The sequence below is a fragment of the Bactrocera latifrons genome, unplaced genomic scaffold (assembly GCF_001853355.1).
Source record: "Bactrocera latifrons isolate USDA-ARS-PBARC rearing strain unplaced genomic scaffold, ASM185335v1 scaffold_56, whole genome shotgun sequence".
Classification (NCBI taxonomy): Eukaryota; Metazoa; Arthropoda; class Insecta; order Diptera; family Tephritidae; genus Bactrocera; species Bactrocera latifrons.
The window spans coordinates 139,522-154,126 of NW_017537223.1; the positions used below are offsets into that span (position 1 = coordinate 139,522).

The 14,605-nt window shown below is 35.2% G+C and overlaps 1 protein-coding gene across 4 annotated transcripts in view; it reads left to right on the forward strand.

Moving 5' to 3' along the window:
- LOC108974479 (diuretic hormone receptor) overlaps window positions 1–11,379 on the forward strand; it is a 34,927-nt gene extending 23,548 nt beyond the window's left edge. The window contains exons 6-13 of one of the 4 annotated variants that reach the window (XM_018942337.1): window positions 837–917; window positions 2,813–2,883; window positions 3,037–3,147; window positions 4,516–4,704; window positions 4,917–5,032; window positions 7,671–7,724; window positions 8,842–9,055; window positions 10,799–11,379. In XM_018942337.1, the coding sequence (XP_018797882.1) occupies window positions 837–917; window positions 2,813–2,883; window positions 3,037–3,147; window positions 4,516–4,704; window positions 4,917–5,032; window positions 7,671–7,724; window positions 8,842–9,055; window positions 10,799–10,825 (863 nt within the window). In that variant the 3' untranslated portion in view covers window positions 10,826–11,379. Of the gene's footprint in view, window positions 1–836; window positions 918–2,812; window positions 2,884–3,036; window positions 3,148–4,515; window positions 4,705–4,916; window positions 5,045–7,670; window positions 7,726–8,783; window positions 9,602–10,798 lie in introns of those variants that run through there. The other 3 variants (XM_018942333.1, XM_018942334.1, XM_018942336.1) reach the window with 3 other exon arrangements.
- The last annotated feature ends 3,226 nt before the right edge of the window (window positions 11,380–14,605 follow it).

The window sequence follows — 14,605 nt, forward strand, 5'->3', positions numbered from 1 at the left end:
AAGTGAATGGCGATCAGAGAACTTTCCTCACTTGAGCGAACTTCTACACATGACTCCATCCTGCTTAAATAAGTTATTACCTCCATTAATTCAGTTACAAAAACATAATCTTAATTTCGGCTTTCGCAGGAAAATCTATGAATTCTGGAATGTATTAAATCTACATGAAAAGCTACAACAAGATTAGCAGTAAGCTCATAAGCGATAAGCGTATATGCAATAATATAAATGAGTGCATCAGCATGCCTGAGCAACCAAAAATTACACAAATATTTGATGATATGTGATGTGCGCCAAATAAACAGATGCATGTGTGTGTGCACATATGTATAAAAAGTGGATTTGTCACATGCGTGTCTTCATGTTTGGATTGTTGTTGGTTAATACTGTTATTTGTGCAGTTTTATTGCTAACTGTTAATCGCATTTGCAAAAGTAATCAGTTATTTACAATACTCATTTTGATTTGTGTGTTGCTCAAACATMTACGAATCTCCGCTCATCGGCCGATTATTTTCGCTGAACAAATACTCTGCTTGATACACACGCACACACATATCAGTATGTATATAAGTAGACCGCACTGTGCAAAAGTGCGTTCACCTCCAACCCATGGCCTTTGGCCAGCCGCACTCATTTATCAAAGCAACATCATGCATAATATATATTAACAGTTATTTCCGACTATTTATATTTGCGCACAGACATATAGAAATCAGATCGCATAAATATGCGCATTTGTATTGGAATTATATCAACAGTAMTATACTCGTAAATCTCCACTTTCTTCGCCGATTTCATTTCATTTGTTTCTTTTGAACTTTCTCTTCATTACAGGCCTTTATTTGTACATGCTGGTTGTGAAGACATTTTCCGGCGATAATATACGCTTCAATATATACGCAATCATTGGCTGGGGTAAGCGTTTATTACACCAATACACATATGTATGTATGTACCCGTAGTTATATAACATACGATTTTATCAAAGGATTTTTCTGTGTGGAGAGTGTGTGTAAACATGAAAATGTGTATTTATGTCCCTAGAGTGTGCTGTGTGTAGTCGGAGGAGACAGTATTTTGCTGAGTTGGCGTGAATAGGCGCATGTGTACTATATGTAAATATGTATGCATGCACGCTTTTGGGCTGAGCGGTTGTGTGGGTGGCTGATAAAATCTTTGTTGTTGTGTGTTCAGAGCTCATGTGTGAATAAACGGAACTCATCCCTAACACATTAATTAGTTTGGGTGCGTTAATAGCAGGTACCCATACCAATTAGCAGACACACCTACCTTACCTCATGCATACATTAATTATTATGCAATTATTACGAGCAAGGCAATTTGATTTAGTTTTTTCAATATTGATATCAGCGTTTAAAAAGTTCTTAATGCATTAAAAATATCCAAGTTTCTACCTTCTACAACCTGAAACATGGCGAAACTTGCTGAATAACTTCCTGTTAAGCCATATTGTGCCTTTTCAGCATTTTGGGTCGAAATGCACAGACACAACTTTATGTAATTATATTTTGAAATTAACTCAGCAGAATTCTTCTGACTTTGCCTCTAAAAATTGTTAACAATTGAAAATATTCAAATTACTTTTTTTGAAGTATACTTTCTGGCCTTATCCAATTAAGCTCGTAGCATTTGAAAAATATAAGGTAGTCGAAAAAGTCTTTTCGTAGTTCTAATCAAACTTCAACTTATATTTTTATATTTATAATGAACTTTAATAAGCAAAATATGTAACATTTTGGTYGACATTTTTCCGCTGGAGACATTATTCCATCAGTGTAAAACTCTCTCGGCGAAAAACAGCGACAAGTAATTTTCACAGACTTCTCTTGGAGCCAACTACTCCTTTAAGCGAGTGCTGYATTGACCGAAACAAATGGTAGTCCGAAGGTGCAAGGTCAAGGCTATATGGTGGATGCATTAAAATTTCCCAGCCAAGCTCTCCCAGTTTTTGGCGAGTYCTCAAARRTGTGTGTGATCTRGTGTTGTGCTGATAGAAGASGAAGCCATTTCTGTTGATCTGTTCTGGTYATCAGTTGTTGACAGTAAAATGTAAAATCAATCGTTCGACCAGGCTGGAGCTGCTCACAGTGAAAATACCTTTCCAATCCCACCAAACAGTCAGCATAACCGTTTGAGGCATCAATCGAGGGCTTGCGACTATTTGTTGAGCTTCACCACGTTTGGACCATAATCCTTTTCATACATTATTGTTGTGTTTGATCTACTTTTCGTCTCCTGTTGCCTTTCGCTTCAGAAATGGTTTGATTTCATTTCGTTTCAGCAAAGAATCGCAGATGTTAATTCGGCCCATTAAAATTTTCACAGRCAATTCATGTGGGACCCAATATCCCATCGAGCTTCTTTTTGTAGAGAGCCTTTTTTAAATGGTTCAAAATCGTTTGATGATCGATGTTAAACTCCTTGGCTATGTTATGGCTGTTTATGTGATGGTTCTGGTCAAACTTTTCCATAATTTCATCGACTTTTTCAACGATAGGTCGACYAACGGGAGGTGCATCGAGATTTCCAGAACTGAAGCGATCGAACCATTGCTGTGCTCTACGAACACGAATAGCGAATTTCTTCATTATTCTCACTTATTTTAGAACAGCTCTGCTTTTTTCAACTTCCCCGAATTTGTTTAARTGAAGCTTAAAACTGCACCTTTCCAACACTATACGGTATGACACAGGTGACAGGTAGCTCTGRAGATATACGACTGCAAMGACTTCTRTTGACAAAATACAAAATTTTATAAAATTTTCAACAAACTTGCGTTTTTTGTGTAGGTGGACCAGCAGGATTCGTTGTYATATGGGCAATCGCCAAGGGATTGACGATATCCTACGATGTGGAAAAGGTGAGTCGGTGATTGGAACATACACCTTCTTATATATACTGTAAATTGTATTATATTTTCTGAACCTAACTCTTGGTTGAAAATCTAAATCATCAATGTTAAAATAATTTTCAATAAATTTTGAATTTGATTTATAATTAAACATTTTTACAGTTCGACATCGGTTGCCCTTGGATGCGTGAAACCCATGTGGATTGGATTTTTCAGGGCCCAGTCTGCGCGGTGCTGATAATGAATTTAATATTTCTGCTGAGAATTATGTGGGTAAGTGTTGGCAGCCTGTTTACAATACCAAGCACATGTCGAGGTATATGCACATGTATTTATGATGTGTGTATAAGTGCTCACCCTCAAGTATGTCCTCAAATAGCCAAAATAGATAGCATCACATGCGCTTGTTATTGAGCTTGTCTTCGCCATGAAGTAAACAATGACAGCTCATTTCTCGAAAAAAAGTYATAGTCATACTATTTTAAGTGCTGGCTATATGTATATGTGTGTGTTTGTAGGGGATTGTTACTTGAAGTATAAAAATATATCCCTTGACTGCACTTAATGCGATATCCATTCGAGAATATTTGAATTAGAAAGCTAGCATGTTTTTTAGCAAAACARATATGTACACTCAAACATGTAAGTAAATTATGCGCAAATATGTTGGTGTATGTAATGGTTCAAATACAAAATAAAGACGTTTACAAACACATGCACAAACATATTAAAAGGTATATGTTTAGAGTGTTTCGTTCGAAATTTAAAAGCAACCATTGTAATGTATGATTTTTCTTTTCTGTGTTCATATGCACACAAGTACATGGACACCACTACCTACGCGCATAATACGTAAATTTATTACTTCATCATAAATTTCATTCTTATTCATAAACCAAACAGTCCGTCTTATTCTTAGTTGAAAGTAGCTATATTAATTTTCCCCATAAATCTTGCAAGTTATTTACTCTCTCCCCCTCTTGCTTTAAGAATTTGTTAAGGAAATCATATTTTGCAGTTTGCAGATTTGTGATAAGAAGAAAGTGCTTTCGGTGTTGAAAAATTCTTAGTTTAGTATGACGTAGGAAGTACATTTTTGGTGATTGCATCTTTTGTGAATATTTAATTTCAGAAAGAGACGCAGCASACCATTTTTGGAAGTTAGCAGCACCGTACAACTGTCACAAGTAAATGCTAGCCTTTTTCAAGAAGTTTAAAGTTTTGTGTGGAGGGTTCATAGTAACTAGGTTAAACGGATTCTTTTCTTTCAATTCACTCAATAACGAGGTTCCACCACACAACTCTTTCAAAAAATACCAGAAACTTATTTACATTCTAGTAAACTCGTTGGTTTTCTCGAAGTTTCTTCATTTTATTTAATCTTCAATGGGACCCCATATAAATTCATATTACTATTATTGTTATATAAGATCTTTGTTAACTCTTAAAACCACATTTATTTTTCATTATTATATTATATGTTATATTTTCCTCACCCTTTTAATTGTTTTACGATAAACGAGAAATAATGATCAAAGAGCTGAAATTCCAAATCCTTTATAGCAAATCAGATTTTTTTCTCAAACCGTTTTGAACAAATCATACCACCAACCAAATATTTTTGCTTGTGTCTATTTGCAGGTGTTGATAACAAAACTCCGATCCGCCAACACAGTGGAGACGCGCCAATATCGCAAAGCCGCCAAGGCATTGTTGGTGCTCATTCCGCTCTTCGGCATCACCTACTTGGTGGTTTTGGCGGGCCCCAGCGAAAGCGGCGTCATGAGTCACATGTTCGCCGTCGTGCGCGCTCTGCTGCTCAGTACGCAGGTAATGTCAGCTCACACAAAAAGGTTGCGCGGTAGTGCTAAACCGGGCAAAGAATAGCGCATTGTAGCAACTGTATAGAGTTACTGTGAAATATAATATGAATCGAATTTGAAAGCGCATGAAAGGATTGTGGTTTTTCTTTTACCTTTCCCAAGCATCCGTTGTACTTCAAACGTGCTTTAATTCGCTTTGTTTTTGTTTTTCTTRCACAGGGCTTCGCAGTGTCACTGTTCTATTGTTTCCTAAACTCCGAAGTGAGAAACACACTGAGGCATCACATTTCCACGTGGCGTGACGAGCGGAATATCCAACTCAATCAAAGCAGAAGGTGAGCAAACAGGTGATTAATGCATATAAACGTAAGTATGTATTTGTTTGTTTCGAAGACGAGAGTGGATAGCCTTAGTATTTAATGGGGAACGGACGTAAACGAAGCACCCAAACTAAAAGACAATATTTTCAAATTAAAATGTGACAATAATGTTGCTCTTACGCCGCAGAACACACGAAAAAKCCTTTTTGTATTTCTAAAGAAATTCAACTTATATTTTTATATTTATAATGAACTTTAAAGAACCAAATATTTACTATTTTAGTCGACCACTTTTTGCCATTTTTCCGCTAGAGACATTATTCCATCAATGAAACTTTTCTAGTTTCTCCATGAGGAGCTGCGACAAGTAACAGTCTTCTCTTGAAGCCAACTTTACTCCATTAAGGGTGTTTTGCATTGACCGAATCATCAACTTTGTGTGTRGTCTAGCGTTGTCTTGATGGAAGACGAGACCCTTTTAGTCGTCTTTTTCGATGGCTTGCTTCAATCTCATTAGTTGTTGACAGGAAAATGTTGAATCAATCGTTCGACCAGGTTGAAGCAGCTCATAGTGGATGCACACTCGACATGAMCTTCCGAGGCWCCAATCCCGGCTTTGCGACTATTTTTYCAGCTTCACTACGCTTGCAACATGATCTTTTTCGCACATTATTGTAGTATGTATTTGATTTATTTTTCGTCTCCTGTTACCTGTCGTTTCGGTTCGATTTCTTATCGTTTCAGCAAAGAATCGCAGATGTTAATTCGGTCCATTAAATTTTTCACAGACAATTCATGTGGTACCCAAACATCGAGCTTCCTTTATAGCCAGCCTTTTATAAATGGTTCAAAACCATTTGATGATGAATGTTAAGTTACTTAGCGATCTCATGTTTTGTCTGAATATTATTTAAAATGGGTGAAAGGGCGATCCTCATATCTCTTTGTGGTAAAGAAGGTTATTTCTTCACCAAAATGTGTGTTCAAAATTGCATTTATTTTTAAATATATCCATTGAATTTGGATAAATATGAAAATTCATTTTATACAGCAGAGACAATTGCAAAATATAATATAAAAATAAACAACAATTTTTTGCCTTTAAATTTTACATGTACTTTAAATACGCCTCTTGTGGCAACTATGCGCCTTTGAAAGGGAYATCAAATGCAAAATTTGCACGTTTAAGAATCTGATCCTACTAYTGTTCGGCTATTTGAAATAAATTTGTTGAAATTTTTCTTGAACTGCATTYGTAATTTGTTGGTCTTCCTTAGTGTACAAAGGAACATTGCAACTGTACAATGCATCCACTAGGTTTCAAGTGGCCACAGAAGTGTTTTCGATTAAATAACAGCGAACAAGCCGCATTTAGCATGCAAMCCGCTTTGACGCTCGTTTGCTATTCATGACATGCCGCACCACAATGCATATTATTGTGCATGTGGGCGACAATGCTAACTGCCAACAAGGTAATCGTCAATAGTGGCTTCGGACACACCACATCAATTGAACATTTGGAGCTGTTAAAATTAACACGATGCCAGTCAGCTCATTTGCAATGCCGTGCTATTTTGGTCAAGCTTTATTGACGACCAAAGCTCTACTTTTGCCCGAAATGTGGAAAAATGTATACAAACTATGGTATCAATATCTAATAATAATAAGAGTATATTATTTATTATTGAAAAGCTCTCCTCATTTTCCTACTGTTATGAAGTGCATCAAACAGTCGTCATTATGGGGTTATACACAGTTCGAAGGCTCAAARAAGCGATTTTTCCAGAATTTTTTTTTCTATGAAAACTTTTRAATTTATTGACCCAAAAAACATATATGCATATATTAGTAAAAATATTTATTTCAAAGGAACAACAGCTGATCACCGGGAGCTCCTTCCAAACAAGATTCAGTATATGTCTAATATATCTACTTGTAATTTAAATCGAAGGAATATGCAAAATAATTTTTTTTTTTTTTTGTTTAAATGTCGGTTTCTAACAAACAAAATATGGATTCTTGACCAAAATTTCCGGCTTAAACTTTTTATAAAAAAATATTTATCGGTGGGAAAAAATCTTCGACTAAGAACTGAAGAATTATCGGTTTAGCCGTTTTCGAATAATGTTGGCAACCGACTTTAAAAACACGTTTAAAGTTTGAAATGTGCTTTCAAGCATTCTTAAACGAATAACTAACTAAAAAAAATAATATAATATATTTGCGACGAGAATTTCACTCCTTTTCCATTTTAAAAGACAGTACTATATATAGCTGACAYATTTCGATTCAACGTTAAAATGGTTTTGTGGGCAAAGATGTCAAACTTTTTAATGGCAGCTTTAATGGCCACAACATGTTGAAAGCCAGAAATATAAATGGAAGCTTATGGGGGCATAGTTTCCGGTACCTTGATTGGTTTGTCAGATGTAAAAGCACCATTAAGTATATATCGATGGATCCTTAAGTCTTTCAAACAATCAGTGACTGACAACGATGATATTTATATAGTATAAATATTGTGTCCGGACGTAGTTGGGTTAAGAAAAAAATTTTAAACTGATCTCACTACATATTACTGTCACTTTGTATTTCATTATTTGCTCAACCATTTTGCTTTATTTAATTTGTTTTTGTATATTCTTCATTACAGATACACCACAAAGAGCTTCTCAAAGGATTGCTCGCCGAGAACAGAGAGCACACGGTATGGTAATATTAGAGTTAATATTAAAATGTCCACCCCATACATTGCAAATTATTATTATTATTACTATTATGATTATTATTATTTAGAAATTAAAATASGAAATCTATTCGAAAGTCTTTTCGTTATGTACCATCTGATCAAATTTAACTGACAAAAAAACTACATTTCCACATAAATCTTTACTATCGCCTTCAAAATAGGTCGCCTTTTGACTCATACAAGTATTCTTACGATTAATCCAATTTTCCTTAGTAATCCTCCTTTATCTACTTCGAAAAAAGAATATGGTCWCAGGGTGACTAAGCGATGCCCCTCGTTTCGTGTTTAGCTAAAATGTCAAGTTCTATCATGTTAAAATGACGGCGCATTCAGGTCTTTTGATACAAGTYATGCTTCATACSCAAATCATTAACTAAAATGGTTGAGTCGATCTATGGAAGATTCCAAGGTTTTTTTTTGTAATTTTTTCCCCCTACAAAAACTATATTATTAATAKTAAGATATCATAGCTCATTCTCAAATAATTTTTAAGTAGAAAAGGCAAAATCGGCTGTACTCCCAACTTGTATACWTTAGCCACTGTAAWTACATATATTATAAGAAGAAGTGAAATAAATTTGAAAGATCTATTAGAGATGATGAGATGATGTTYTGATGCCAACGCAGCACTGTCTCTTTAACTTTTTCGGCGTTATCGTCGCTACCACGGCCATCAAKAGCAAGTTTTCGATGAGTTCACGACCTTCGTTTAATACTTTGTTCCTGTCAAATACTTGTGTTCCTGATAAATTAGACTCCTCAAAACATTTCTATATATATGGAAATCAAACTTCATGCAAAAGAGGTTGTACCAATCTACGAAAAATTGCTTTACGATCACCTTCCGAGTTGAATTTCATCAGATGGTATACCATATTTTACATGTASGACCTGTTATCGTAGTAAACACAGAAATTGAATGAAAGATGCACTAAATTTGCTCCGTTTTCGCTTTCTTGCAATTTTGTTTCTTTGTTGGTTTTTCTGTTTCTTTGTTTCTTTGTTTCTCAATTTCAGTTTTTCATTTGCCATCGCATAATATTTGGTTGCGTTTGTTTTGCTTTATTCCTTTCAGGCCACTCACAGCTTACTATGGCAGAGGCAAGCGCGAGTCCAGCATCTCATCGGCCACCACCACCACCCTGCTGGGCCAYAACCAGAGCCTGAGTGTGAACGCGAACATCAGCGCTGCGATGGCATTGCAGCACAGCTCTAACGGCACTTTGCACACGATGCCCACCGTAACGGCGCTGACCGTTATGCCGCGAGCGATTAGTCCCCTCATGAAGGTGTGCTCCCACTTACATTTCTCACGCTTMMACTTTTTTTAGACCCTTGTAAAATGTTGCTTTAGATTATAATAGTTTTGTTTACCTAACGGCTGTYCGTATCACCAAATATGGAGTTATGTACATACATATAAACGATCAGGATGACGCGACGAGTTAAAATCCGAGAAAATGTCCGATCGGTGGTCAAGCTGTAACTTGTAAAAACTGTTAAAATTTGGTACATGTTTTCCCCGGAAAWATATCAAGGTGAARATTTTAGACGGGCTTCATCGGATACGCCATTAACCGAAAACCTATAAAATAGGCCCCTATGTACCAAATATACGGAGCTCAGTATTTATAGCTGAGTTTTACCGAAAATATCGCTCAATGTTAAGAAGAATTGAAATTCAGAGAGAATCGTTTATTAATAATAGTATCTCTGTGAATCAAAAATGGATTTAGTCGGGGCAGTGCTTACCGCCATATTGCCAATATAAAGATATATATGAAATCGGCCAATATGTGAGTTATCTCAATAAAAATAAGAGCGCGTGTTTTACTCATAACAATGTATATAAATGTAATAGATCAAATTGGGAAATCTTGACCTAGCCCCCATATAACTAACATTCCGATCCATTTGGCACCTTAAAATATTTCCCTGGCTTTGATTCTTGCAAGTTGCAAGGGTATAAAATATTCGGTTGCATCCGAACTTAGCCCTTTATRCTTGTTTCATATACTCATGGTATTTCATGGTCCGTCAGTTTATTGCCCTGTAAAATTTGCATTTTCGCATAGTGCCCTTAGTCGGGATTTCCATTTCATTGCTGTGCCACTTCGTTTATTTGTATGTATGTGCATGCTGGTGCAACAGAGTATTGCCGCATAGGTGCAGTGGGCAAATATGGACAAATGTAAACACGAATAAGACATCGGTGGCGGGAGATATAGCCGGTACGCGTGGGTAAAACGAGGATTTGCCGACAAAGCCTTGTTGTTTTTGCGCATTTCCAAGCAACTTGCCAAGCGACTATTTCCAATTTATAAATCCCGTTCTGGGTGGGCACGTGCCACAATGCAATGTTGCAATTATGCAACTTCCTCCCAGCTCGAATAAAGTGCTGCCGGTTTGAATAATAATGYTTCATTTATAGTTACTTGCCTTCAGAAGGAAACTCTGTGGGAGTTAWGCAAGTTGAAAGTCTGATGTCAAGGCTTGCTCACAATTTAAGGAAAATTTTAAGCAAGACGAATAGCATAGTCTTTGGTTAATTCAAGGAAGATGCAATCAAATGACGGTAATACAATTGAGGCTTTGAAAAGGCGGTCTTTTTTTTATTCCCTGAACATCGTATATAAAGGTTGCACAGCGAAGTACGTAATACCGAGAAGGAAGTGCATGTATATAAATGATCAGCATGATGAGTCGAGTCGCATTAGCCATGTCCGTTTGCATGAACCTCTGTCTGTCTGTATATAATAGTATAATATAGATATAAGTAGATCTGGAAAGTTGTATACATTATTTTCTTCTCAAGAAGCTGCTCAGTTTTCGTCATCGCCAAAATTCTTTAATATTTATTTGTGATGGTTATCATAGCTTCGGTGCAACCATACTCAACGATTTTTTCTTGTTTTACTWTTCGTAGTGAATAATTCAATATTTTTTTGTAAAATATTCAAACAATTTGCTTAAGTTTGGGAAGCCTCTAACTGATTTCTCAATATTCTGTTTACTTTCCAAATTATCTGCAGCAAGGGCTCGAGGAAAATTCCGTATAAAGGATCACCAATTATAAAGAACTAACATCTATGCGTAGTMTTAAGCAATCTCTTCAGTAATATGCTAAGCTAAAATATATTAGAAGTAAGACAATGTCATTAGCTRATCAAAAGTGGAAAGGGAAATTATTAAACGCAAACTAACGAATTTACTATAAGTACTAGAACTTTTTTAACACACTGTACTCTAAGCACCACTTAAATGTAAATATTATGTAAATTGTTGTAACTGTAATTGTAAAATTGTTATAACTGTARTTATAGAACTGTAAATAATTGCAAATTTTGTGTAAATATTGCGTTCATTTGTGTGTTAGCTTTGGAACTTGAGCACGAATACTGGACTTCAGTGATCTTCAGTATCAAATATTGAGAGAAAATGACTTCATATTTGTAAATGATTCCTGTCAATAGTTAAATGTGTGTATATGTACAAGTATATATATATAGACAAAACAAAAAACGAAATTAACAAACTATATAAATCTGGTATATGTGATTAATTGTGTGTGTAAGTATAATATAATATATGTAAAGTAGCTTAAAAAAAGTAATTTCGCTTGATTTTTTTCTTTATAAATKTCTTACAAATTATGATATCTTTCAGCATTACTAGTATGCAGCTTTAAGAAAAGTTAGTCTTTCATCTTGTTTAGTACAATTTTTCGATAAGTTAAGTTAGTTATTCTGTTTAAATTTATTAAATTTGCTTATRGAGATATTTTTCTTATATTGAGTAGGCGAAAAAGCCATTTTTCCGCTAGAGACATTATTCCATCAGTGTAAATCGAATTTTCGAAATTTCCAGAACGGAAGCGATCGAACCATTGTTRTGCTACACGAACTATTACGGCATTGTCTCTGTAAACTTCCTAAATTGCATTAGTGGCTTGCGTGGTACTATTTCCCTTTTTATACAAACATTTCAAAATATAGCGAATAGTGAAGTATTCAAATTCATTTTTGAACAGCTGTAACTTTTTTTCCACTTCCCAGAATTTAATTATTTTTTGTTAAATGAAGTATGAAATCTCAAATTTTTTTCAACACTATGTAGTATGACACAATGTGATTGGCAACACTGAAGATATACGACTGCAACGACATCTATTGAAAATATACGAAAAGACTTTTTCGACTACCCAATATATATATATGTACATATGTGTATATTGTATCTGAAAGACATTGTTAAAGAATATTTTACTAGTATATTTAATATTGCTGAAAATTGAAAAAAAAAAATTGCTGAATTTTCCAAAGTTCACTTTAATAGAAAATTATACGTAGGTTTGTAAGATCATAAGCTAAGAATGTTTGGGATTAATATTAATGTATTATTGTTATAAATAAATGTAATTTTTGAAATGTGTAAATAAAAATTGAGAAATATATATATGTGCTCGCAATTGAATTTACTTAAAAACGATTTTCACTTTATTGGAAAGCAAACAATTAAAAATCTTTCCCGCATATTTTTCGTCAGGTTGCTTTTGGCATCTCATATCAGCTGGAAAAGATTCTGACAAGAGAGACAATATCARGCAAAATGTGTCAGATGTGCTCTCTTTCGAACTTCATGAATCTTCATGGRCTTAAAATTCTTCTTTAACTATTTTCTAAAGACTAAAGATCATCGCAGGTATGCTATAATTATRCATTTAGTGTGCGTGAATCCACTTAAAGAGCATGCCCGGTTCCTCCCCAAAATCATAAATTACCGAAATTACCAAACTGATAGCTAAATTTATTAAAATGTCGTCAGCAGTTATGAGTCCTTGCACAATATTCTGTTACGGCACACAACTTACCAGTTACGCAGGCAGTTACGTATACGGCATGACAGGCACAAAGGCAACGCCAACGAGTGTGCATAAACGGACACGCTCACAGATTTAATTAAGCACTAGCAAGAAGAATATGGGTCATAAGGACCACAAGAAATTACGACTGAATTTAATTACCTAGAACGTGGTAAGTAAATTTTCGGAAGAGATCTGAGTAATAAAGAGCCTTGTGTGAAATTCAAGACTGCTGTCTTCCAAAATCTGAGGCATATAAATTTCAAAATTATGCTTAAATAATTATATGACAGAGTTTGGCCAACAGCTTCAAGTACAACGAAATGGCTSAATTGTATTAATTGTAAATTTCACTCCTGCAAATGTCCTCAATTTCGTTCAACAAGAGCGCTGAAATTCGGGTTACAAACACCCYACCCCCATAGAAAGTACAAAGAGCAGAAAGCAGGCCAAAGATGACGCGCTTGGGTCACTTGAAGAATACTAATAAAGATAGCGGAAATGTGATTACTTAAAAGATGGCGGAAATGCGCGCACTGCACAGAGTCCTCACAAAAGTTCAATGTCAAAGAATTGTTAGCGCAGATGAGTATTGTTTAATGATTGAAAGCACTTGCACAAGAAAGAAACTAAAAGATGGGGCTTTGACAAAATTAAAAGCTATAAATTTAACTTATTTTCACGGCTTTAGCAAATGCGATAAAAATGGAGAAAATRGATGAAATGAGGAGCAGCGAAAATTCGGCGAAAGTGAAAATAATGGCAGACAGATGATTACTGTAATCATCGCCTTTACCCACATACATAAACACTATAAAAGGTTGTATGTGAATGTGCGAATGTGTGTGTGGACTCGCTCCGGGGACTCAGTAGTCTGATGATAACCAATGGTCAGACGAAAAGCAATAAATCGTCCTTTTATTCCTTTGTTGCCAAAGGCAGGGGCGAGTGTGTGTGTCGCCAATGTGTGCTGGCTCATGCCATTTATGTATGTTATGTAGCATTTGTGGTAGACTTTTATYTTCGGTTGTGCAACAAATTGTGGCATAAAAGGTCAAATTCAACGCGAGAACCATAGACTCGGACGATATTTATGCAGACAGATAGAAAGCGCGCAACTCTTCCATTTTATATATGCACACACACACACATGTAAGCTTATGCCAATTTTATTTTGTCTGACTTGCAGGTGAGCACATAAATAATGCCTTGACATTAGAGTTTGTGCGTTTGTGTGTGTAAATGGATGACTTAGCCCTGAATGTAAATTAATTAATTAGAAATAAAAGTTAGGCTAGCAGACTAACTGTAGGCGGAAAAGTGCGGTAAACATATAAACACATATAGCGATAGTTACAAGGGATGGGCGAGACAGGCGAAGTTTATGCCAATTAATGTGAGAAAAATTCGTAAAGTACCTATTAATGTAAGCTTCATGGATGAGGTGGAGCACTTTCAAGTTCTCAACGTGAGCTAGTGAAGCATAATCGTTTTTAATTCGTAGCGCAAGTTACAAGCGACTTTCGAAAGCAATATTTCTGGCAATATGAAACAGAAAAGTTTTTTAACTTAAGACGATTATTCACTTTTGTTGAACTTACTCGCTAACATTTTTCGTTTCAGTTGTAAATTTTACACAAATAAGCCTCTATTCTTATCAAGCTTCGAAAAAGTTAAGTAATATTTTGTTATATGCATTTTTTATTTTAAAATGTTTCAAATGAGTTTGCCAACAGAGTGAATAATTAGCTAGAAAATACCAAAAATGTGAATTCTCTCACCAAGCAAAATCAAAAATCATATTCAAAATTCCTTAATATATACGTATGAATGTATTAATTTTGCATACCGTATAAAAAATCTTTACTTATTTCCGAATTCTAATAATCCTTGTGTATGCCACATTTTACATATAAAGTCGATGACATGGCGTATGAGCAACCTAAATATATACGCTTTCCCGTTATGCGTTAATACC